The 27,723-nt window shown below is 38.3% G+C and overlaps 2 protein-coding genes across 4 annotated transcripts in view; one reads left to right on the top strand and one right to left on the bottom strand.

Moving 5' to 3' along the window:
- The window catches only part of map3k10 (mitogen-activated protein kinase kinase kinase 10), a 49,904-nt gene extending 33,156 nt beyond the window's left edge, over positions 1-16,748 (bottom strand). For both annotated transcript variants that reach the window (XM_016237013.1, XM_016237012.1), the window contains exon 1: positions 13,965-16,748. In XM_016237013.1, coding sequence (XP_016092499.1) covers positions 13,965-14,847 — 883 coding nt within the window. In that variant the 5' untranslated portion in view covers positions 14,848-16,748. The remainder of the gene's footprint in view (positions 1-13,964) is intronic.
- Positions 16,749-17,241: 493 nt separating this feature from the next.
- Positions 17,242-27,723, top strand: part of sipa1l3 (signal-induced proliferation-associated 1 like 3) — a 129,972-nt gene continuing 119,490 nt past the window's right edge. For both annotated transcript variants that reach the window (XM_016237011.1, XM_016237008.1), the window contains exon 1: positions 17,242-17,431. The gene's annotated coding sequence lies outside the window, so the exon portion shown is untranslated. The remainder of the gene's footprint in view (positions 17,432-27,723) is intronic.

Raw genomic sequence — 27,723 nt, 5'->3', positions numbered from 1 at the left:
TAAACATAAAACCCTGTCTGCATTTGTGATCAGAGAAATGACAAACAACAAGTGCTAACGTTACTCCACACTGCCCAAAACTCGCGTTTGATTCATCAGTGGCAAATGATAAAAGAAAACGTACTTACGTGAATCAGAACTGCCGGCATTTTAGTCTAACATTAGTCTCCCAGGATCAGTAAACAGTCCTCCATAAAATGTGCTGGCGATCCAAGCTGATGTATTCCCTCAGCGACCAGCACAGATCAGCTCTAGGCATGACGAAGAGGATATCGTCCTCTTTTGGAAGACCAAACAAAGTAGTTTCGCTTTCACAACGAAGCACACAGCGTCTTCTGGACATGGCGGCAGCGGCAACAATACTACAGCAAGAATAAAAGTTACGCCTTCTTTCTTTGCGTGAACATTTGGGCGGCGTTATGCAAATCTTCCCACATAGTGAGGTAGATATGTGGGGGCGTGTTCGAACGAGCCGTTTTAGGTAGACGTGGTTAACTCTTAACTTTTATAAAGAATATCTCTTTGGATTTGAGACTTTAGTTTTTGCAAATTTACAGATCTTCTTTATGCACCCAAGAGCTTGTAACACTCCAAAGAGAAAGGAAAAAATGAATATATGTCTATATACTCAGCTTTGAAAACATATCTCCTGAAAACATATGTATATATTTCTGGACTGATAGCTTTCTTATATAGTTGGTTTCAGCATATTAACATACAGCCATCAAAGCAGAATTTCACTGAAAAGGTTATTGACTAAGAGCGCTGTTGGCAAGCATGGCTGTGGGCCAATCAGCAGAGGCATGACTAAGCTAGGCGGGGATTGTTTGGACCAATCAGTGAGTGTGGCCCCCTTCTCCTCCCTATCCTCAGCAGTCTCTGGGAGACGGCGTTTCCTCTTTATCACTGTGCCCTACAGACAGTCCCTCTCATCCCCCTCTCTCTCTCTCGTTCTCTCCATCTCTCTCTCGCCCTGCCTACCTCCCTCCATTCCTGTATGAATCAGATTCCAGCTGTCACCTGCCGAGGCATCCATTCTTACACTCAACTAAAGGGGGAAAGAGAAAGAGAGACGAATGATGATGGGAATGGTTGAACAGAGTATAAATGAAAGAAGCAGGGGCAAGAGGAATTGGGGCATATCATCAGTGTGTGTGTTTGTATAAGTATGTATTTGTATTTTTGTGCTTGTGGCTTTGTGTGCTTTATATGTGGGCGTGCTAAACATAGGGAGTGGCGTGGATATTTACGGCAGCAAAAGAAAGAAAAGAGAGAGGTGGAAATATATCAATACTAAAGAAGGACTAAAGAAGAGCTATACCGTATATGGAAGTCTGTTTGGGCTTTATAGTGTCTAATGAGACACTCATCATACTGACGGTCCCCATTCATTTCATAAAGCCATGTTTAAAGTGCTCTTTTGCAGTAGCTTCAATGTATTTCATGTGGTTATTTTGTATCTTTCATACACAACTGTAGTCTGACATGAAAAGCTCCAGATCATAGCCAAATACAGTAAGGGTGGAGAATGATCTCTACTATGAATCAGAAACATACCACATAACCAGCGTAGGCTGATTCCTGAACGAATAACTCAAATGAGTTGGTTCTTTTTAGTAAATCAGAAACATAAAATGTAACCAATGTAGTCTGATTCTCAAACAAATGACTCGGAGTTGGGGTTTTTTTGTGTGAAAAAACAAAACGAAAGAAAGAAAGAAACAAATGAACAAAAACATAGAGCAAGTAGTTTTGTTTGATTCCTGAATAAAGGAGTTGGTTCTTTTTAGCAAATCAATACCATACAACACAACCAGTGAAGTCTGATTCCCAACAAATGACTCCAATACTTTTTTCTTTTTAGTGAAACAAACTATTTTATCAATTAAATTAAAATTAAATGATGTTGCCTCATTTACTGTTTTTTTTTTTTGTTTTGTTTAATCTATAGTTAAGGCCAATTATTAGACTGTATTTATGCCACTTCTACAAAGATGTCATTAAAACATCTGAATCAGAATCACATTACTTCCTCATTCCCATCCCTAGCAAAGTGCTCACTAACAAACGAGAAAGAAAGAAACTATAAATTTAAATGTGCAAAGGGTTTCAATCTAGTAGAGTGTGTTTGGTTTTACAAAGACCTTGTGTCACTGATACCTTTGGTTGGCTGCAGAAGCAACACCAACGGCTCATTGAGCTTTAATCAGTTCCAGCACGGCACAATGTTGCCCTCCAGGAGAGATATTACAATGGTTTTGTACCCATATGATCTTCTGCATGGTGACTTTCAGACATTAGATGCTGCTGCTTTGTTGCCTGTGCTTTTAAAAAGTCCTTGAGGTTCCGCATTCTCGTTTAGAGTCAAATTTCTGCCTCTATTCGAAGGTCAATATTAGACTGGCTATAATGTCAATAGATAACAGCGTAATTAGAACTTGTGCTGTACTGATGATGGCCTTGTTCTCTAGACATACATTGAATCTCTTTTAGTGGCATTTGGAATGCAAACCACCAACCAGGAACTGCATGAAAATTTGCCTGAATAGGGACGAGAGAACTGCAGTTGAACTCTAGAATAGAGCCATTCCTTCTTTTCCATCGTTTAATCCTCTCCAAACTCTAGTGTTCAACTTTATTTTATCTTCACATATGAATAGTTTATTTCAGGTAAAACATAAGGAATCTGAATTGGCACTGACATTCTCTTCAGCCGTTGTAGCATTTAATGAATTGTTGTAATAGGACACCAGTGCTGGTAACCGCATGGCCTCCCTCTCCCACAGGGTTAAATGTGCCTGTGGACGCCAGCTTTTCCCTGTGTCAGCTGTGCTGCTGTCATGCCTCTTTGAGGTAAATGTCACCTGAGGCACATGCAAAGAGACACATGACACAAGCAGCACCTGACAGTCAGCAAAGCACCTGCCTGCCAGAGCTACTCCACTTGTGTGTTGTCACACTTGCAAGGCACACTTTTTGTTTCTTAACTCTTCTTAAATAATTAAAGCACTGTATTAAACTCAAAAATTACACACCATCTGAATATTTAACACGTTTTCGGAATATAACAAACATATTTACCTTAAAGGTTATGTTATTGCTGCACTAAACATTAGTGAAATTACAAAACTGAATTACAAAAATAATGCCTGTTTTCAAACAGGTTTCCCAAACACTCCCCCATTTGCCATTATAGCTTAAAGGGGTCATGAACTGCCTTTGTTTTTTTTATTTTGTACTGTTCTCTGAGGTCCACTTAAAATGTTATCAAGATTTTGACATCAAATAACATAATTTAGAAGTAATAAGCTATTTTCTGTCCTGTTTTAAACCCCCCTCATCAGAACGCTCTGATTGAATAGGCGTGGCGGATTGTAGACTCGGAAGTAAACGCCCACTGCTATGATTGGCTAATAGTTGTGTATGTTTGACAGCGTACATTCCTCATAGATGGACGCTGCTGATTAAGGTCAAAAACACATAAATAACTCAATAGGCTAAATATCAAACAATTTGTAAGAAGAGACGAAGCAATAGTGACCACGTAATGAAAACAGTTGTGTAGTGCGACATTACTGTCGAATCCAATATAGTCGGCACAGCACAGTCTTTTAGTTTCAATCTTTCTGAAAATCCCGCGTCGAATTGTACCTTGTTTGTAAACAAATCTGCGGTAAAATGAAGTGAACAAAGGACCAAGTTCTTACTGACGTGGTCTGGATCTTCATTAAAAATAAAGTTAATCCACTCTTTCCTAACGTTGGGATCAGAAGGAAGGCAATGCAAAGACTGCTTTTCCACATTTTGGCAATGCAGCATCTTCTTGTCTTCACAGCCATCTTAATTGTTTTGTTTTCTGCATAGACCTGCGTTTGCCTCTCTCATTATTTACACTACATGCAGGAATCGGTGGGCGGGGCTAAACAGGCAGTGATGTTGAAGCAGGTGTTGATCTTCTTCTGCGGAGGCGGTGCTTATCCACACTATTACAACATAGAATAGAACATTCCAAAAGCTGCCGTTTTAGCAGACTGCCTTCCATATAAGCTGTTTTTAGTCTAACAAGAAAGTCTTGCGTTCTGAAACTTACAGGATGTTTTTATAGTACAATGACCTTTTATATGTCAAAAGAACAAGGGTATTTTGGTTTCTCAGTTCATGACCGCTTTAGCATCAGATAGCCACGCCCAAAACTAACTCCATTGGATGAGCCACTGTTGCTGGTCTGGATGCTCAGAGTAATCAACCTATCATTGCGTAATTTGTTGAGAACAATATTATGTGACAACAGTCAATGGAAACTAAAATCATTAACCCAATAACAGCTGGATTCAAAATCACACCGAAAATCAAAGTAAAAGGCTTAATTACAGGCTGAATTTCATCAAAGCAACTTATAATGTAAGTAAGTAGTGTGTATAGACCCCACGTGCCTGTCAACAGCATCTAGGCATGCTCCTGAGGAGACAGTGTATGCATGGTGTCCTGCATGGGGGATCTCCTGCCAGACCTGAATCAGGGCATTAGAGAGCTCCTGGACAGTCTGTGGTGCTACTTGGCTGCTTCGAATGCTCCAATACATAACATCTCAGAGGCTCTCAACTGGATTCAGGTTTGGGGATTGTGAGGGCCAGTCAATGGCATCAATGTCTTCTTCATCCAGAAGCTGCCTATACTCTGTGGCCAGATAAAATAGAATATAACTAAATACAAAATAGGGATGCACCGATGTATCGGCCGCCGATATTTATCGGCCGATTTTTCCTCAGTTTACAACCATCGGCATATCGGCTATATAAGGAAAAAGGCCGATATAACAAACCGATGGTTTATTAATTAACTGCGTGAAGGCACTGAGCTGTATAATGACTGTTGCATAATCCTAGCGCTGCTGTCTGCACTTTAATGCTAATCAAATAACAAAAGATCACACACTATTCTTGACTAAATAACTTTTGTAACTTTCATAAGTGTAGCGGACCTCATCTGAATGATGACCAAAACTTTACTGATGTTTTCCTAAGTTTATTGCGTCCTTTTTCACTCCAAAAAAATCACCATAAGAGCTAAACAAAACACAGCATGAGAAGTGCACATTAAACTCTCTCTCCCAGTTGCATTACCATCAACATACAGCAAATTACACAAAACACTTATTACAACTAACAGTTAACAAATGTATACAGATCCCATGCCTTTTCGGGGTGTGTTTAATAAACTGACAAACTTTAAATCCGAAGAACTGCGTGCTTTCATTACCCATATAGCTGCTCCATAGACTAGAAAACCCGTCAAAATAAGAGTCCCGCCTTGGTAATTGAGATCTCATACATATTTAAACTTACAAATAATATTAAAATGTACACAAAAACAAATTAGAAGATTAATCATAATAAAGTCTGTTACAATAAAGAAGGATTAATATGTATTTAATTTATACAGTGAAGTGTTATTTGACATTTGTTTACTTTATTTCTGTACCTGAAAACTGTTAAACCTACCTAAAAAGCACTGTTTATTTAATATGTATCTTTGTTCTGTTGTATTTATGTAGGCCTGCTGAATGTTAAATGGATCCAATCCATGTTCATTACAAATTATTTGATGATGCAGCAATAAAACTGCTAGTATAATTTAATGCAGGTGTTTTTGAACTTTGCTGATTTAAAACATGATCAAAATACTATCTATAAAATGTCAAATAAGAGAGGAAGTGACAAATATCGGTATCGGCCAATAAGTGATTGTTAAAATCGGTATCGGCCCCAAAAAATCCTATTGGTACATCCCTAATACAAAACAGGATAAATTAGTTAGGATAAATTTATAAGGTAATTGGATCACATTTTGTAATCAAAACGAAAATCGTATTTGTGAACAAGCAACAATACAAAACAAACATATGTAGGGCCCTATGAAATGTTTTTTCCCCCAAATTCAATTTTTTCCATTTAAAATTGTCTGGATTCTGCTTTTTTCATTAATTTTTTTTTAGATCCCATTTTTATGGTTTTTAAATTTATTGAAAGCTTAAAAAAACTTTTAGGGCCCCATAAAAGGACTCTTTGTCCTCCACCAAATTCTGTTTTCCGTTTGAATTTTTCCAGATTTCAGAACATGCAGACTTCTTCTTAAAATCCATACTGCAATTTAATTAATTGTACAGCCCTACTTTTGATTAATCTATCCAAAATTTTGCAACTTTCTGTGTTATACTGTAAATTCCATTTATTAGCTCATTAAATAATAACAATATATATTGTAATGTGTATATCTCAGCATTTCATAGAATTTTTCTTATCATTGAGCTGGAAAAAGGAAATAAATTGGGCCTGATTTACCATAATTCACCCAACTACAATTTGAGATGAATTCACTCTACACTCTCCAAGATAATAAACCATTTTACCTCAAGGGACTGGTTAATGAAAACATTGCTGCTGTGTAATGACCTGTTTACAGGACACTCTAATACAAACTGTTCTAGGGAGGCTCTGCCTTGCTCGTGTCTGCCTTGCTTTCAGTGCTCCAACAATACTCCTCTGACTTCTATGGCACTATAGAAGAGCAGGCCATCGATGGGCACTGTGCCGAAGATTTCTGACACTCGGCCATGCCAGTGCGTTCTGTGTACAGAGCTATAGTGGCTGCCTGTGTTGTCAGATTTGCATGTGTTGTTCAGTGTGCGTTGCGAGGGTATGTGGAATATAACACTACACACTCTGTGTCCTTCCCACCATATCCACGACATGCTCTATGCTTTGTCATGTGGTGGACATGGATGTATGGTCTGTGCCATAGTAACACCTGAAAACACTTCTGTAAGTGTAAATTAGGGTGACCATACGTGCCATTTTCCCAGGACGTGTCCTGGCCAGGATTTCTATATTGCCTAAAATATCTAGGTTTTGGCTTTGTTTGCGTGTGCAGACCGATTGGTGTATGACATCAAAATACCATTCAGACGGTTCCTTATGCTTTCAAAATGCTCTCGAGGTACTTTGATGTCAAACACTGATCGATCTGAGCCGCGTTGTTAAGTCGAACACACATCCTATGTACACGTAATTGCATCGCTTTGACCGTAGATCCCACCTTCTCACACACACCATGATTGGTCCATTATGTACGATGTCTGCATGTTATTGGTCAAACTACTTTTCGATCATTACCTTCAGCAAGCATGAAAACAGGAAAAAACAAAGCCAAAACAAATCCTGGCAAGGACGCGTCCTGGGAAAATGGCACGCATGGTCACCCTAGTGTAAATGTGTGTATATTAGCTGTGTGGGCAGGTCTTGCTTATTGACTGTGGTGCTGCAGTCTATAGTAAATGTGTGTGTGTGTGTGTGGTGCATTAGAGTGTATGCTCAGTTTGGGTGTGGAAAAGCACTTTGTGTGTTTTCTTTGCTTTGTATCACGTGAGCTCTGGGCCAAACCTTGGACTCTAACTCTTTAAATAGAAAGCAACTGAGAAATTCTCATGCCTGCAAAAAAACGTGTCTGGTTATGTATTAACTAGAACAGTTTTAAAGATACTCTCTCATATGAGGGCTATAGTCTTCAGTTCATTAACCGAGACCATCAGAACTACTTTTTATTGTCTCTTTATTGATTTCTGTGGCAGATACTGCGTGTACTGTGGCTCACATGTAAACTGTGTCAAAGTTGAAGCAAAGAAAGACACTGACCTACACCAGTCTCACTCACACATGCCTAGACAAAAGATGACCAATTCCATTCCACAAAAATTGAGTTTTTTTTTTTAAAAATAAGCCCACTCTGATCTACCAAAGAGTAACAAAATCAGTGCTGGAGGTTAATTTTACTGGATATAGCCTATATCAAAGAGTAAATCAATAGGAAATGGTGTGAAGTGACATATTTATTGAACAAACACTAATTTATTTCTCCAAAAAATAAATATTCATATATTTTCCAAACCATGCAAGGTGCGCTATAGATCACGGTGTTTAAATTCGGCATGAAACAGTCTTTTCTTCCCTACTGTAATGTACAGTACATCCAAATGAAATGGCTTCTTGAAATAGAAAACATGTAGGGTCGGACTTAATTTTGTCCATTGTAAATTGATTGGATTGTTGGATCGAACTGCTGATCTCGTGTGAGTGATGGAGGGGAGGGATTATTAAGAGGGGGAGGGGAAGTTATTGTTTTTGATTAAAGATTACAAGGGCATAAGAATTTTTATTTCGGTAACGCTTTAGTATAAGGACCGATTCTCACTATTAACTAGTTACTTATTAGCATGCCTATTATGAACATATTGGCTGTTTATTAGTACGTATAAAGCACATATTCTGCATGACCATATTCTACATCCCTAAATTAGGAGTTTATTGAGGCAAAAGTCATAATGGTTTGTTAATAGCAAAGTTGGGGGGGAAAAAAGTAATGACAGTACAATTCTAGTTAAACAGATTATTGAAAAGAAAAAATGTCAGGGTGTTGGTTCTATCAGTTGTTTGTTGATTGGATGGAGCCAGATCTGAATGTGACCATGCATCTGATTGTAAAAAAGACGCAAGGTTTAAGCAGACTAAATAATTGAGTTGCGATACTTTGGTTAAACATTGCAAGATAAAAAAGTACCAACAAATATTAAATGGGAGAATCGTTCACAATAAGATCAATAACATGGATTTGAAATATCGATAGAATGAATTTCCATTTCATGCCAACTTTAGTATGATTCATTAACATATAATACCATAGAGTGTACTGTAAGTTTATCGCAAACAGAAACACCATGAAGCAGAATAAGATTGGACATATTTCACAATTAATGATGTGTAGGACAAATTCATTGCCAATATTCATGCCTGCGTAGAGCTGCTGTTGAGCACAGAGTGAAATGAGTGTGAGCAGAGCCACAGATGAGCAAATATATTAAGCACACTTTCCTAGAACGTCCTGTCTCTCAAGTAATGCTGGGAAATTCAATTAATTACACTGAGTTGCTTCACTGGATGTTTCGATAAAAAAGAAAAATGATTCACAGACTTCCCAACACTGCCTTAGAGTGAGGACATGGGAGAAAGCGATCTACTGATTGATGTCTACTTCTTCGTCAACTAAATGCAATCAAAACAAAAATGTATGTCAAATCTATTGCAAAAAATAAAATAAAAGTTACTGCAATTGAATAACATTTCTAGTTAAAATAAAGAGTAATCCTCTACATATGGCTGTACAATTTGATAAAAACTGAGAATGTGATTTAAAGTGATAAAAAAAACCTGCAGGATTGCTGAGCTTGTTTATAAGGCTGAACAATTGGTGATTATATATCAATATGATTTCAAAAAAATATTTTATCGGGATTATCGTTATTGCTAAAAAAAATCTAAATAATATATTATTGTTAATAATAATAATTACAAAAGATTACTATTGTAATATTTTACTGTAAAATAAAAACCGAGTACTTAAGAAAAATATAATAATAATTGTTTAGAATAGAAGATAAAGAATCTTAAATTTCAAGCATTAAACATTCAAGCTTTTATTTTGGTGGAAAACGACATGTGAAATCAGCCTGATAACCAGTAAGGGCATGAAAATAACAGCTCTTACCCAATACTTTGTAATACATATAAAATAATTTTTAAAATAAGTATATTTTAAACTATATTTGAAAATTATGGCTTAACTAAATACAGGTATCGCTTCTCAAACTCTAAAAATGGTATTGGCTCATAATGTTTAACACATAAAAGGCTGGACAAATGACTCATGGTCACTAACCAGTGTGCAAGCAATGCAAAAAGTCCATGGCCCCACTTTTACCACCATCCCCGTCCGACTCTAATCGGTGGGAAAGGAATGCATCCTATTACTTATTAATGGATCACCTAAAATTGTGGGTGACATTTGTGCATCCCATGAATGCAGGGTGTTGTCGTAAAGGCAGGAGAGTGGCGTTGTGAAACTGTCAGGCATCTTTTGTAAAGTTTTTTGTAGCCTCAAGAGCAAAACTTCTGAATACAGAGTCTGTGTGAAAGAGATAGTAAAAACAGAAACCTTGTAACACACTAACATAAGTCACAGTTAGATAAGTACATAATTTGTGATGTAATGGCATGTGCAAGTGCATGTATGCATTTGGCAGATGTTCCAAAGTGACTTAAGAGGCTTTCAATGTATATTTTTATGCATGTTCTCTAGGAATTAACCCCATGACATTGCCGACGCTAGTACCATGGTCTACAAATTGAGCTACTTAAAATAAAGACATATAACTAGCAATTTATCTGTCATTTGTGACATATTAGTCACTCTACCCTGTACCCCACTGACCCCGGTGCTTATAACCCACCACTGACCCTCTCTCTCCCAGTGTGAGTTCAGACCCTGGGGCTTTTCCAGAACACGTAGCCATACATATATACACATCCCTTAGTATTTTCTTGTCCCCTGTATCCATATAAACTCTTATGGTCCAGATGCTCATTTTCTCATATCCACCCTCCCCCAGTCAGGCGAGTGACTCCTGTCATTGTCGAGGCATCTTTGTCTTGGATATGCGATAAAGGGGTCATTGTTGCTATTCTTCTGTGTTCCCAGCCTCTCTCTCGTCCAGTCTCTCTCTCCATAATTTATTTTCTCTACACCTGCTGGTAAAACAGTATTTGATAAATCTAATTTTACATAAATTTACATGCTCAGATGGTATAGACATCACATGACCAACAACTGAACTGTACTCACTAAACTGAACTCACTAAAATCAATATTACAGAACAGCCAAGTCAGGTAATCAGAAGTCCAAAAAAAACCTCTAGTGAGTGTGCATACAAGAAATGGTTTCCCAAGTGTTCTTAATAGACGCGTTAATGCCTTTTATGTCCACAGTTGAGTACTTAAGCATGTCCTGTAATTGAAGTTTCAGTTGTCACAACACGCATGGCACACTAGTTAACTTAACTAGCTATTATGATAATATCTACATTGTCATAGACTGCAGAGTGGTCACAAGCTGATATAATGCTCATATATAATCTGATATATATTACAATTATTTGAACAACGACACAGTAAAACTATTAATATTGTTAAATACGATAAATTAAATGAACGGTTTTCATTATATTTCAACAGTTTTAATTTATTTTAAAATGGAATTTATTTGTGTGATGACGAGGCTGATTTTTCAGCAGCTATTATTCCAGTCTTCAGTGTCACATGATCTTTATTTGCCGATAATCTCAGAATTGTCAAATATTATCTGATTAATGTGTCGGACTAATATAATATAAAATTAAAGGGGACATAACACACACAGTTTCTGCCAATCTCTTGTTAATCTTGAGTACCTATAGTAGTACTGAATTCCTTTGTATCACTGAAGAGTCTTTAGTTTTATCAGATTTATAAAAGACAGATGCAGATGTACCGCTTCTCTACAGAAAACAGTCAAGCTGATGGAGGTGTGCCATGGGCAGAGAGCTAAAGAGTCACGAGCACGCAAAGCTTTTGCGTAGCAATCATCTGCAAGCTGCAACATTGATATAAATAAAACAGGAACAAAAACTTTATTGACTTAAATTTTATTTCATTTGTTTATAAAACATTTGTCACCAAAATGCCGCGAACAAACATTTGCACAACTCTGGAGAAACAAACTGCATCCACTGTTCCCTTAATGCTGGGTTTTTTGGGGAAGCTGAACAAGGTTATCTTTCTCTCACAACCAAAAACACACTTTTTTTTGGTGACACTGTTGATTTTGTGGTCTAAAAACAAAATTACATATCCTTCTCAAGCAAGTCATGTGCAGTGCTGCCGATGACTTCTGTAACCCAAATGAAGTACGTTGATGGGCACGCTCTTGTTCTCGCTCTGGGGTGCGTTTTCCAAAAGCAACTATGGTCGCAAGTTCCGTCATTACCAATAGAGTTAAAGAGAACTAACGACCATAGTTAGCTAATAATGCTTTTTGGAAACGCACCCCTGGTTGATGTGCGCGCACGTTTTTCCAGGAGAATTCTGCCATTTATGACATCATACAGGGCTATATTCGAAAAAAACTTTCTGAAACTTATACGAACCCTGAAGGAGTGTATTTGGCAGAGAAATACTCCACCATACATCCAACTCGTTTTTTGAAACTTTGGCCATGTTTGCCATGAGAAGTTAACTCTTTAACAGTGTACATAAGTTAGGATGAATTAAATATCATTAGACCTCCCCTTTACGTTGAATACAAGTACTGAACATGTGCCACAACAATTTGATAGCACCAGACAGTGTGCGTTAGCCATTTGCCATTTCTGTGTTCCAGTAAAGACCTGCCTGAGGAGTGTGTCAGGGGAAGGTGATCGGGGGTTTAGCGTTACTCTCAGCTGAGTCACCCTTCCAGTTGATCCCCATTTCTCTTTTGTTTTTGCCAGTGTGTGGGCCATTCTTTAATAACGGTAACTTAAGTCCAGTGTGAGCTCAGTTAACAACATGGACTGACCACCGACTTCAGCCTATCAACTCACACACACAGAGTGACATCACTTTAAAGGAGGTCACAGTAATCAGATTATCCTAGTTATTCAGATGCACTGACAACCAGCAAACCAAGTATGTTCAAATTAGCCCCCCAGGCAACGTGAGGGAGAGGCAGTTATTACAGTAATTTTGGTAAGCTAATGTAAATGTCTTTGTCCCTGACTCTTCGTGTCATTGTTCTAATATGATACATTTACAAAGCACCATTGATTTACACCAATTGTGAGGGGCTACTTTATTTTGACTGCTAAAATTTAAATATCAGAGTTAAATTTTGTGACAAATGCTGACGCTAGTAAGGGAATGCAGTTATTGGTGAGGTAAAAGGGTACCATACATACAAGCCCACTATAGTGTGTCGTTGAGAGGGGACTGTACTGTGGGGGAGGGGGATGTCTAGGGTGCAATAGAGGGGAGCTGGGAAGAGGCTGGAGGGCTTGGAATCCGCCTCTGTTGCCACGGCAGCTGTGCCGATCTCCAAGTACGCCTACAGTTTGAAGAGGATACCTGAGCTCAGAGCCCCTGGATAATGAGAAGCAGTGAAACTCTAAACTCTGACAGCTAATGCTTTTACCCCTCCTGTGTCTACAGGGGCACGATAAACATGCATCCCATCTCTGGGAGAGGGAGCAGCACTGGGATGACTATTTTCATGGATTTGACAAGGACAGGGATTAGCAGACTTTGCTAAATCTTCTCTTGAGTGTCTGTCAAGCTCTGCTACTGCAAAAACTGCAAAAGCTGTACCCTTAGTATCTAGTGTGCAGTGTTCCTTTTCCCAAGTGCATCCATACTTATTCATTCAGCTACTCTCTTCTTTCTGCCCACAACAACTCCAACTGCGCTTAGCAGCAAATAGCACAAAGGACCAAAAATAGCCCAATGTTTTACAGGGCAGAGCAGCTCTCCTTAAGAAGAGGAAGCAATGCCACGACAAGAGGCTATGAGCAAGTCCACACACAGCATCTATTCCTTTTGTTCTGTCACTACAGTTGCCCCACCTGTGCAAAACCCATAATTCCCATTGCAAATTTGAGGATGCAGAATTATATATTTGATGCACTGCATTTATGTTGGGACTGTATCTGTCATGCTAGAAGTGTCCCAAAGGCATTTACCCTTAATCAATATGTTGCTGCGTATGAATATGTGTTGAGTGCATCAGAACATTCTGAGAAAATGTTTTGCAAATGTTGTACCTTTAGGGGTACAACAGCTTGTTGCTGGGGCTGTACCCTCAAAGGGACATCTTTGTATCCTTTTGAAACCTTAAACGTTCATATTAGCATCTTAAGGGTTCATATTACTACTCAAAGATACTAATATGGACTTTTAGGCACAGATGAGGTGCAAAGTTGTTGCTTTAGGGGTACTGACCCAGTGACAAGTTCTTGTACCAATAAAGGTGCAATTTTTGCTGTGAAATATAAAGAAACATTACTCACTGTTGCTTGATTTGAGGTCTCGATGGATGATTGGCACAAAGGTCTGGTTGTGCAAGTAGTCCATTCCTGTCACAATCTGCACAGCCCAATTCACCAGTACCCGAGGAGGAACCTTCTTCCCAGCAAGTGCCCGGTTAAGTGCCCCGCCACGGGCATATTCCATAACCAGGCAAAGATTTGGCTCCCGCAGGCAAACACCTCGGAGGGCAATGATGTTGCGGTGTTGGAGCATCCAGAAGAGCCTGGCCTCCTGCCTCACGTTCTCTGCCGTAGCACTGATGTCCTCATCTGGGTCCTGACGAGCTGCTTTAACAGCTACTTCCTCACCTCGCCACACACCTTTATACACCTTTCCAAAGCCTCCAGCACCGATCACCTCCTCCAAGCACAGCTCTGAGAAATCAATCTCCAGTGGCGACTCCCCACCGACCAGACCTCCCGGAGGCAACGCTGGATAGCTGGTGTCCCGTCGGGTCACATAATTACTAGGAAATATGCCCACCTTGTCCTGGATCTTGCCAGTCCACCAGCCCTCATCTCCAGACACTTTTGAGTCCTTGGAGAGCACCTCCAGTAGGTCGCCGCGTCGCAAGGTCAACTCCTCGTCCGCTGTGGCCTCATAATCAAAGACAGCTGTCCAGTATGTGTTACTGCCTTCATGATGATGAGGAAGATGGGAATCTGGGGAGTCCACCGAAGAGGAAAAAGTAGAGGAGTTCTGGCTGCTGCTGTTGTGTGTCAGGCAGGGTATTGAGTTTGCATTTGCTGGGAGGGCAGGGGGAACTCTGGGTCCACAGGAACCTCCCCTACTGGTACAAGGTAGCGGGGCAGCACTGCCACCACCTCCAGCTCCTACTCTACTCAGACTCGTATATGGATCCATCACTGAGTGTTCAGGTCAGCGATGTGGTCTCAAAAGCTGGAGGAGGCCCTCTGTCAACTTGCGCACAATATCCATGCAGAGCCCATCTACTGAGTGCAGGCCTTCTTGATGAGGAACGAAATCAATAAGTAAAGCTTTTGCTGGGCTTCCACTGCACTGTCCTCACCGACTGCTTGGATTGTCCACAGCACACTTTGTGTGTGTCTTAACATTTATAGAGCCATTTTAGTCAGTCAGTATGTGCTAACAGCTCTAATATGATGATGCTCTATAGTGCTATAGATTTATAGATGATGACACTGAAAAAGAGTTTTGCTAGAGAAACCAAAGTCCTTGAGATTAGGTGAGAATATCCAGTCCATCAAGGTGTGAGAATCTTATATTTTTGGTTACTTGATGCAGCATTGGGCTTTTCCATCTGAAGAATCATTGAAGACACTGCTTGGTTGGTTTCTCTTTTTAACAGCAGAATCCAGAAGTAAACAAATAGTACTAAAGATAATACAGTAACTAGATGGGTCTTCTGATAATTTGCTTTACATCACACATCATCATGTTCTAGTAGGGGTTAGGTTCTACCTAAATAGCTTGCACTGGAATGTTGTCTTAACCTCTAATCCTCTGATTCATGTAAAACTCTCATATTTGTAAACGTACATCGATGTTAAACTTTTTTTGCAAATTAATGTTAATGAATATTCATAGCCTTAAACACATGCATGCGCAGGCTTAAGCCTTAAGGCATCCTCAAACATTCAGCTCTGATTGGCTCACAGAGATGCACCAGCTCGCGATCTCAAAACATCCACAATTATTTGCACATTTGTGATATTCACTTTACGTGTCTCTTGTGTTGTATAAATTCGAAACATTGCGAACGCTGTAAGACAGTTCAAGGAAAGCGCGCGTCCATTTTAAGATGAGAATCACAACATGACATGACACAGAGACACAGGCAACACAGAGCCGTGGCTGTCATGAGCTCTAATCGACATACATAATGTACGCCACATATTTATCGCTTTGCACATCGGGAAAGGCATATATTCGGCGTATTAATATGTAATCGATAAACGTTACTATAGCCACTACAAGTCTACTGTTTGCAATTTAATCCAGGTCATAAACCAAAGCGACTGTCGGTTCGTGTTATTTCTATGAACCGCATGTGCAAGTGCTTACTTCGATCATTTCGTCCTCATTTTCCATAATTGTCATTTTAACAGTAGACATTTTATTTTCATAGAGCAGTTGAATCATCAAGCGGGAGTCAGATGCGTATATAAATAGAAATGTATGACAAGCTAAACAAAACTTCGGCTTGGTATTGGATTATTATGATACAGCGATATTGATATATTTCTATGAAGAATGAGAGTGATGCGGATGGCTTGCATAAAGGTGACTTTTGTCCAGGTCGTAGCGATTAGGCGACGAAATTCTCCATAATATGTTTATGTTGCCCAAATAAAAGCCAACACAAGATGTGTCCACCATCTTTACAATGACAATACTACTACTAATAATATTAATAACAATAATGGTAATAATAATATCCACCTAATTACTTTCTAGATTCTGCAACGATATTTCTTTTAATCCAGAGATCATTGGTAAAGTATGTGTTCCTCCAGCCAAATCAACCGGTTTTCTGAATTCGGGTGTATGTTTGTGGTTGCCTGGATCGTTCACCGTACATCACAACATCCACACAGCTCGTCGCATGGGCGTATCATACCGCTGAAATATTGCCATTTGTTGTACACATCATCGAATTCCTCTGAAGGATGCTCTTGTAGTCGTGCTCCCAGCTGGGTCAGTTGGTCGGCCTGTCGTTCATCTCAACTTGAATCGTTTCTTCCCCTGTTTCCTTTCCCTGTGAGAAAGGCAATCTATTCCATGGACCATTGGTTTTCCCATATAGTCACGGTGTGCGAAGGTATTAACTGGTTTAATGCCAGTGGCTTCTATAATCGTATCTTAACCATATGGCATACGGTTATGGAAATGGAAATGGAAATGAAAATGAAATGTACAATATTGCTTTGTTTTTGTTATAAGAGAAATACTATATTTATAACGCAAAGAGGAGAAGTTTAAACCCAAATTCCACTAATTTCACTGTCAAAAACAGGAAAGCCAGAAAGACGGTGTCGTTGTTTAATGAATATGCCATTCAAGTGATGTCTACTAGTTGTTTAATTTGTCTGTACATCGTTCGCAATGCTGTAAATTAAATTATAAACTAACAATTTGCTCCCCACGTTACATTGCGGAATTCACTGTCTTTCATACATTACTACAGACACTTGTGAATGCATCTTCGCGCATGCGCAGTGGCCTGTGTGTGTGTGTGTGTGTGTGTGTGTGTGTGTGCGAGTAGCACCGGGCGTCGTGGTTTCGGTTGGCTGGGAGGAAGAGGAATAACGAATGTGGAGCCAAGAAGAATTCCTCGTTGGCGAACGGCGCTGGGGCGAGAAGCGACAATATCCACAGGATTTCTGAAACGTTTTTACGGACTACACATGTCTCCTTAGGGAAATTTAGGGAAGTTTTCCCCTCGCGCGTTCCAGGGTCGGCTAAGGTAAGAGACGTTTACCGGGGATAATTAGTTTTTACGATCAGGTTTAAATCAACAATGCGAAGTGGCGAGTAAAACTCGGGAGCCTTTGGACAGCTTTCAGTTTTTGTTTCTTTATTATGTACACGATAATATAGTGGGCAGTGGTGGTTTTTATGAAGCAAGCACTGGTCATTATGCAGGATTTGGGATCACTGTAATGTATTTTCATTAAGTGAAAACACGTTAGCAAATATAAACGCTTTAGTCCTTCCTGATCAGTCAGCGCGCATGCGTCAGCACTGTGTATTTTACTCACCTGAAAGGCCATGCTACAATAGTCGGTCTACAAGTTTCACACAATGGTGCTCTTGTTCTCGCAGAAGTTGGAGTCTTTTGAAGCATCTTAAAATGATGTTTGTTGCTGGAGAGGGCAGATTGTTGCTTTCTCTCACTGCTGCCGTTGACACAAAAATAGTCCCAAACTTGGAGCCGATTCTTCTTCCAGGTAATAACTTAAGACAAAATGTGTTTTTGTGAAGAGCTGAATGCTGTTGTAAATCTCAGTAACTGCATCCAGGTGTTAGGCTAAACTCCAGTTTTCTGTAACGTACCCTGTAAAGTAGCAGTATATCTGTGTGTGAAGGAATAGCTGGAGTTCTTGGAGTTCTTTTTCCATCAACTAACTAGAAAAGCCTCTTAAACGCACAAACACTGTCTTTCGCAGTCTGCTGGGTTAGTTATTGATAGGTTGAGGGTTTTGAATAGACAAACTCAGCTGAGAGTAGTCCTGGATTGTCTGAGGGATTTGCATTTTGTCATTTGAGTCCTCGTAGGTCTGTTTAAGGCTGTGGTGGCATTTTCTTCTGCAAACATGCCTGATTGTTTTGTTTGTTCTTACATTTGTGTGTCATTGTTGTCAGGTGAAGAGAGAAATGAACAACTTATGGGCCATGAAACATGTCTTTTTAAGCTCTAAAGATGCAAAATTATGAAATATTTTTGAGCAACAGTGAGGTCAAGAAGTTTAAACCATAAGTGGTTTGAATTTCATGTAGGTCAAGAGTGAGTTATGAACAATAGCTATATCTTTATTGTCACATTACACTACACACCCTTCTCTGTGGTCAACAGTGTGTTTAGACAGACAAAAGACTTTCTAATTCATTTACTAAATAGACAGTACTTTTGTGAGTAATTTAACTGGGCTTGACATGCTTTTGGTTTCATCTTTTGTAAATGACCAGTCTGAGCAACAGAAGGGGAAAAGATAATATTTTGACATGTAATAACTGCATACTAATGTGGACTTTAGTATTCTCTCTGGGTTACATTCTCGGGTAGGTTATTAGTGTGGCATCACTACCTGCTTTCATGTCATCCATTAACTGGGCCAGAAATATCCCTAATAAATTAGCTATTTGGTTTGAGTTTAACACATTTGTGCATTATTTGTATATACACATTATGTGTTTTTGGTAAAAGGCAGAAGATTTATCTCCGCAATCTTAACAACAGGTGGCTTATGTATTGTTATCGGATTAAAGAAATAGTTCAACCACATTATTATTCTGCATTCATTCATTTACTATCATCATGTTACAAACCTGTATGACAGGTTGTTGTTTTTTTGGGGGGCAATACAAAAGTTGTAGAATCATAGCCTCAATCATTTGCTTTAACCCTGTAAAGCCACATGTAAAATATTGGTCAGTCATCATCTAATTGTTTGGTAATGCAACAGTTTATTGAACCTTTAAATCTAAACAACAAAAACAACATTTGGTTTGTTCATTCTCTCTCTCTCTCTCTCTCTCTCTCGTTCACTCTGCTCTCTCCTGCCTGTTTGGCCAGAGTAAATATAGCCTGTTTGGTTTTTTACGAGAGGATAAACACAGATGTCGAATCCGACTGTTTGCCACTGCGGACTCACCCCAACGGTTTCTCTTAGAGATATAGAAAATGACAGAAAAGGTATAATCATTTCTTAGAAAATGCACAATAATAATCAGAAAAGGCTTAATGTAGTGTATACAGTTAGGGGTTAACTGTATCCTTATTGACCAGTTTGGCCGGCATGTGCCAAGTCACAGACTCACGGTTAATAGAGTTACTTCGTTCTAATTGTGTAATCACTGTAATAGTGTGCAAGGTAGTTAAATATTACATTAGTAATCGCACATTAGCTTGGGAGCTATTTGCATCGTTAAGAGAAAACTGGTCTTTCTGCTTGTTTTTCTCATTTTGAGCGCTTAAAACTGACAGCATTGTAATATGATAGGGTACAGGATAGCATATAGGCTTTATTTGTGATTGTAGAGCTACTCAACCGAAAGGCAGCAAGTCGATCTGTCACCTCGGTGTCATGCCTTATTGACATGTCTTTTCTTGAGAATGTGTCATTTGTGAAAACGATTTCCACAAAGTGTCGGTGGAAGTCGGCAGGCTGCCATGCTGTTCTTACACCTGTTTCAGTTCAGCCTCTCCATCTGCTCCGCTCCAGAACCAGAGAGACCTGATTGACGAGAGAGATCCCACAGAGTCGAGGGAGTTTGAGCGCAGAACAAAACGAGTCTTTGATATTGCCCCCCCCCCCATTTAGAAACAAGTTGCATTCATAACAGAATAACAGAAAGCTGAAACCTAAAACTGTCATGCATAGCTTAAGTGTAATCTGGGGTAAAGTTTAAAAACAAAATAAAGTAGGAAAAATGTTGAGATACACATTGTAGGGATTTTGTCAGGGCTGTCGCATAATATGAATAACATTTTTAATTGTTAGAGTTTGTGATGTATTTAAAAAAATAAGAGTGATGCACTAATAGAAAAATACGTTTTATGGTGGCTGATAATGACTGTGATTATGTATATTATAAATGTACACTACCATTCAAAAGTTTGGGGTTGGTAAGGAAAAGACGAAAAAAAGAAGTCTATGTTCACCAAGGCTTCAGTTTATTTGATCAAAAGTAGAGTAAGAACATTACTGTAAATATTATTACTATTTAAAATAAGTTAGCCTATATCTGTTTGGTTATATTTTAAAATGTAATAACTCTAGTCTTCAGTGTCACATGATCCTTCAGAAATCAATCAAATATGCGGATTTAATATTTAAATACATTTCTTATTATCAGTAGTGAAAACAGTTGTGCTTAATATTTTTGTGAAATTTGTTATACTTTTTTCAGTATTGTTTGATTAATTGAAAGTTCAAAAGAACAGCATTTATATGAAATAGAAATTTTAAACATTATAAATGTTAATGTTACTTCGGATCAATTTAGTGCATCCTTGTTGAATAAAATTGTTAATTTCTTTTAAAAAAAAACTGACCCCAGAATTTTAAACAGTGTTATATTTTCAAGTGAAATCAGGCATCAAAACATATAATATAATGTACTGTACATTCAAAGATGTACAAAATATCAGCATTTTGTTGGTTATTGGCTGATATCTGTGAATATTCATCAGCTGATATAAATTTTTTTCTGCCTTTTTTAAGATTTAGATCATCGTCTAATTTAAAGGTCCCCTGAAATGCTTAGAAACACGCAGTGTTAGTCTATGTGTTGACGTCATTTGAACTGAAACAGGAAGACAGGGCGGGACATATCAAGCAACCCCGCCCCTTTTTAAAATAGCCAATAGCCTTCGTTTATATCACAGCTTGGGCTAGAGCCGTCCAGAGCCGTTGAGCTCCGTAAAGCTGCATTTGACAGGGTATGCCAGCCACAATCTCATCCATATTGCTATAAAATATAGCATTCTGTGTAGAATTCAAATAGCTCTGATACATTTTGTGGTCTGCGCCGACTCGCGCATGTGATCCGCTCCATGCTATCGTGTCTCTGGACCGGAGCAAAGTGTGTGTGCGGTGGTTAGCGTGACAGCGCGAAACCAGACTTCTTTTTTTCCTCAATGGAAAGCATATTTACACTGTTTGAATCGTTCCCTGTCCCCTATATAGTGCACTACGTGCCATTCACTGTAATAATATAACTGTAATAACTATATAATAAAATACTAATTCTGTGGACAAGTGACCGATTTCAGCCGCGGCTTCAGCGTCTATTTTACAGTGTAGGGGGCGGGCGCTTCGGATTCTAGAGAGCATTTGATTGGACAGAAATTTTGATGAGATGTATAATGTGACGTCAAAAAAAATGTAAAAATCCCTAGTAAAAATGCTTTTTTTTATGTGCTGTAACATTAAAGAAAAGCTTTTAAATGTCTTATGTCTTCTGATTTCTTAAACATCTAGCTTGGAACCATTTTTGGATGTGGGAGTACTTGGGAGAGGGAAATTGACTTTACCAATAAGTGTCTCAAAAGGGAAAAGTCTTTGTTTTATAGAGGATCTCTATTAAATTAATGACACCAGATGTTTCAGACCCACACAGTTGGGGAAGTAGGCCATTCATTGTCCCAGGAGATCTCCTTGTTCACAACTTTCTGTTCTTAAGGAATTTCCTATTGATCTGGCCAAGCAATTTATTCCTCTCTCTCTGGAGAGATGGGGAGGAAGAGAGACATCGAGAGGAAACCGTCAGAGCGAGTAGGGGATCCTCGTGAGCATGTCAGCGGATACGCAGGAGGAAGTGTTGATGAATGGACGCCGAATGTCTCCGGTACCGTTTCTTCCAACACTTCCGGGAGTTTCTAGTCTTAAACCAGACACACTTTCTTAAGTGTAGTTACGTCAGCTACAAGTGAACTGAGATGCAGACTTGATAGACCCCATCAAGTGAGAAGTTTTGTTGCGTCTTCCTCCATCTGTCTCTTATTGAGGGAAGTGTGGTATCGTTGTGCATCATGCTGGTTCTTTCTAATGCACCGTTGGAGAGGAGGGGAACTCAGATAGGAAATGAGGGAGATGCAAGGAGATGACAGGCCCATGAATCACCCCCACTTTAAGGAGATGGGTCACATCAAACACACACAGTGCGTTAAAATGCCTCATGTTACCTAAGCGAACAACAGAGGAAACACATTCACTCCATGTACTCTGAATCACCCATATATGCTAAGAATTCAGTCCACTTTAAGAAGGCAATGCTTTTTATGAAGTGAATCATGCACTGTTAAAAAATATATTCTTTTGAAGTTGTAAATAAAATTTCAATTACAATTTTATTTGAAATTTTCAAAATATTCAATGCATTACTTGATGTTTTTTTGTAATTATTTGTGAAATTTACTAGCAATTTCTGAGTGAAAATTGTAAACCAATTATAGTTTTTTTTTCCAAAAAGGGATTTCTTTGCCGTATGGTTTGTTGTGTGTACGCTCTTAAAAAAAGGTAGAAAAGTTGTCACTGGAGCAGTACGCTTTCAAAACCTACTAGAAACTAATATACCTTTAAAGGGATAGTTCACCCAAAAAATAAACATTTTGTCATTAATTAATTAACCTATCGTTCCAAACCCGTAAGACGTTTGTTCATCTTCGGAAAACAAATTAAAGGTCCACTGAAGTGCTTTAAAACACGCAGCGTTATTCTATGTGTTTACGTCATTTCAACAAAACAAGAAGACAGGGTGGGACACATCAATCAATCCCGCCACCTTTTTTAAATAGCTAATAGCGTTTCGTTTATATCACAGCTTGGGCAGAAAAACAGAAAACAGAAAAACTCATCGGCCGATGCCGATATTTGAAAATAAATGCTAAATATCGGCCAATATATCGGCCTTGGCGATATATCGGTCGACCACTACTTTATGTACAGTATAATTGCCCAATGATATAATTGCGACAGAAGATATTGAAGTAACGTATATTTTTTCCTCCCATCTCGTATCTATTTCCTTTAGGGGTTCAATTTTTTGAAATGGAAATGTCTTAGCCTTATGAGCAGTTGATTTATGCTAATGGACGGACTGTTATGTTAATACGTGCTGTCATTCGGTTATGTATAACAATATATTAATATGTTTCAGCACGTAACAATCATTATATGGCTTGAGTTAAGGTAGCCTATCTTCTAAATTAAACAGATTATCATACAGATTTAAAGCGTGAATCCCGTCTCTCCCTCTCTCTCTGTTTATGGGTGTTTGTGCGTGCATGCGGGGGAGGGGTGCGATTTTCGAATAATAATCGAATAATACCCAGTGATTTTCTAATATTATTTTTGCTTGGAATGCCCATCCCTAATTTACACTATCTGAATCGTTCCCATCCCCTATATAGTGCACAGTGCCATTCGCTGTACAGAAAATACTAACTCTGTGAACAAGTGACCGATTTAATCCGCAGCTTCAGCATCTATTTAGGGGGCGGGATGCTTCGGATTCTAGAGAGCATTTGATTGGACAAAGTTTGATGAGAAGCTGAAGTGCAAGGTGATGTCATCAAAATCGTTGATCCATTTTAGCGGAAGTTAGAGACTGTAACATTTGAATGCTTTTATTTTTTTAATGCAAATTTTTACATTCTTTTGGAGCACATTTATAGATAAACGTAAGGCTTTTCATACTAAAAGCCATAAAACTTCAATTTTGATTTCATGTGGACTTGACCTTGCATAGACGGCAACAGAACTGACTCGTTCAAGGGCGAGAAAGGTAGTAAGGAAGGACATCGTTAAAATAGTCCAAGTGACATCAATGGTTCAACCGCAATTTTATGAAGCTACGAGAATTATTTTTGTGTGCAACGAAAACAAAAATAACTTTATTCAACAATTTCTTCTCTTCTGTGTCAGAATTTGTCGTGCGTTCACGACAGTGGCAGCTTTTGTACCTTTTTTTAAGTGTCCTGTATCCTACAAGTGTCCAGGGTTTAATTATAAAATAGTGAGAGATTCTTTTGAGCATCTTTAAACACTTGTGTTCTGAATATTTCTTTCTCTTTCCTGCCTCCTTCGAGAGCCCTGATGTGGTCAGAGCTCGAGGGCCGCACTTTTTCCGCTCTGTGTAGTCTGCACATGCCCACACGCATATGCCTACACTCGTTTAAGTAGCCTACACATTCCTGCATTCACTCTATCTTCGGACTGCAATACCTTTCATATTTTGACATCATTTTTAAAGAGGTGTTGCAACCAAACATAGTATAGCTAAATCATAGGTGGTTTATTGGGTTACTGCTCTCTAATCTGTTAAATTGTGGTCAGATATTGTAATGATTTCTTGATTAGTCTGTCCTGTATCATTATCCGCTGATTTCATTGGGCTCACATCCAGAGAACTGATGACAACCTGCACAAGGTTCAGTGTTGAAAGATTCTTTTGTTGCCAAAATTTCCACAGGCTCTTTCACAAATATGATACATGACTGGCATTTTTTTTTTTTTTATCAGAAGTTTTCATTAAATGTTACATTTTTTATTATATGCCTTAGAATATTTAATGTAGGTAGGCTATGTTTTAATATATACAGTACCAGAGGTCAGTTTATTTAGGTCACGCTGTATTTATTTGATCAAAAATACATTAAAACCGTATTACTAAGAGTATCATTGTTGATGTTTCCAGTCTTCAGTGTCACATGATCATTCATAAATTATTCTGATATGCTGATTTGGTGCTCAGGAAACATTTCTTAAGTTTATCAATATTGAAAACAGTTGTGCTGCTGAATATTTTTTTTAGGATTCTTTGAGTAAATAGAAAGTTCATATGAAAGAAATATTTTGTAACATGATTGTCTTTTCTGCCACCAATGTAATGTGTCCTTGCTGAATACAACTATTAATTTCTTTGGGGAAAACAAATCTTACTGACTGCACATTTTTGAATGGTAAATAATGGAACAATAGCAATAATTTGTCTATTTAAAATGTTAACTTTTTGAAGTCACGCTCACAGACCTAGATAATGCGATTGCAGCTTGACTTTGTCAAGCATGCATACTCATTAATCGCACTACAGTTTGCCTCTGTGGGTGTATTTAACCCTTCAAATATTTTTATTTCATGGACAGACAGATGAAAACTGTAGCCCACACTGTAAAAAATAAGTGTAATTTTAACTGTAAAATTTGGTAAAAACGCTACTGAAAAAAACTGTTAATAGCTTAACAGTAAGTTCCCGTATTATATACAGGGAAAAATTGTAAAATATCTAACCAGACATGTAACATGTAATTTTACAGTAAAATGCTGTTAATTTTACAGTTTTTAGAAATAAAAATAACAGATCAGTGTATAATTTACAGTCAAAAACTGTAAACTGATATTCCCAGAATTCCCTGCATGACACTCCACATTTAAAAGTATTTTGTTTAAATAATCATGTTTTTAAAAAGTTTTTGTTATTAGTTATGTATATTTGGGCTTTATGTTACATCTTCTGTTGTTTAATGCATTATTTAAGTATCATGTGTGTTACCATGATGGTGTTTTGTGTTTGCATGAATGACTCTGTGCACCTTCTATATATTAGTATACACTTCTGCTTGTGGCGAAGCTACTTGTGATGAGCTTTGATTCTTTATGTGGCTTTCTCTTTTACCACCTGCATTATTATGGTGGTTGTCAGTATGTTAAAGGTACAAAACTGATTTTAATAGCAGTGTGCATTGTTGAATTTACTGGTTTACATTCAAATTTTCTTGTTTGTAAATTACAGTTTTATACTGCAAAATGTACAGTTTTTGGCCGTAAATGTGTTTACAGTTTTTCTGTATTTTTTACAAAATTATTCTGGCAACCACAGCTGCCAACATTTTTTTGTAAAAACTACAGAATTTTTTTTACAGTGCAAGTATTCAAAAACCTGCTATAAATGTGCATGTTAAAGTACGCTGTGTTGTAAGCTATTGAGGAGAGATTTGTTCATAAGTTCCTTATTCAGCTCTAGCTTCAAGTGTTCCTGCCCACAGTGACCATATAAACTGAATTATGGCCTGTGGGTGAGTATTTCTCAAATTTGACAAGGATAACTCATACTGAGCTATGAACAAAGCTGCTTCCAGGACCACTTCAAAGATGTGACGTTGGTGGACTCAATGGTACCTTGCTTCATGCAACCCTTATAAATGGCTGCTCACAAGCGAGGCGTTTCTACAGTGCAGAGCTGCCCTCCTTCTGTCAGCACACTGGTTGTGGCTCAGACAAAGCTGCAGATTGTCTCCAAAGTGCTGGAGTGCCAGGCTTGGGGTTAATACTGACGCTCGTGCCAAAAGCACCAAGGGCCTCATTTTCTCGCCACTGTTACAGACAGGAATTTCTTGAGAGGAAGTCGTGTATGTGCGTTCACGTGTGCTTTGTGCGATTGTGTGCGTGTTTGTAACTCTCCATAGCCAAAGTCCAGCAACTGTAGAGTCATTGTTTTAATTCTAATTGAGTTCAGCATGGAGTCATTCCCAGAATGCCATTTAGTCAGTTTTCATCGCATGCCTTTGTCCATTACAAAATCAGATTTGGTGAAAGGGCAGAGAGTTTCATGATTTGGTACTGTTGCAGAAGTCATTGCGTGCAGACTGTGTCACAGATCATCTATAAGCAGGCCTATGAAGAATGCCTGCAGATTTCCACACAATTCGAGTGCCTGAAAATCAAGTTCTGAACTCAAAAAGTTTTGCATTCAGCTAGTTACTTTTGGTTTCAATTATCTGCATGAGGATATCAGGAAGGTGACTGTCTGGAAAGCATTGTTTTCATGGAACCAACTCCACCCACAGTCTGCAAACATAACCAGACATTCATCCACTATAATGAAAGCTTTATTGTACAGACGTTTTGAAAAATATTTGTTTTTGTAAAAACAATGACAAGTTAAAATAATTTTCATTCATAACTGTAGCCTAATCTTTGGGATAACTTGATACTAGCCAGGCGTGGCAGTCAAAATTTTTTGATGTTTAATATGAACTTAAGCCACCTTTCCACTATCTCCGCTATTTGCATATAATTGTCGCATTTCCCCCCCCAGGAACAGTCTTGATAGGCAATTATCAAGCATATTTGATTGGATTGTTAATAATTCTATATATTTTTTAAATTGTGTATTCTGCTAATGCAAATTCAATTTGGAATTTTTTGGAAAATAGGTCTTAAATATTCTGTTAAGTTTCTATTTGAAATGTTTTAATAACTCAAATATGGCTTTCACCATAAAAACAGCCAAAGAATTAAAAAATGATGGAAAAGTATAAAGCATCATATGACCCCTTTAACAACTACCTTACTAACTACAGTAGTCAACATTTGAAGTGGATCAAAAAAGTTAATCAAAGTTGTCCTAAGACAAGAACGGGTATGTTTTGGTTTTAGGACAACTTTGGTGAAAGGTTTTGATCCACTTCAAATGTTGACTACTATTTTAATAAGCAGTAATAAGGAGTTTATTGAAGCAAAAATTGTAGTT

This window comes from Sinocyclocheilus grahami, unplaced genomic scaffold (genome assembly GCF_001515645.1).
Source record: "Sinocyclocheilus grahami isolate Dianchi unplaced genomic scaffold, SAMN03320097.WGS_v1.1 scaffold503.1, whole genome shotgun sequence".
Classification (NCBI taxonomy): domain Eukaryota; kingdom Metazoa; phylum Chordata; class Actinopteri; order Cypriniformes; family Cyprinidae; genus Sinocyclocheilus; species Sinocyclocheilus grahami.
This window is presented reverse-complemented; position numbering and strand designations above follow the sequence as displayed.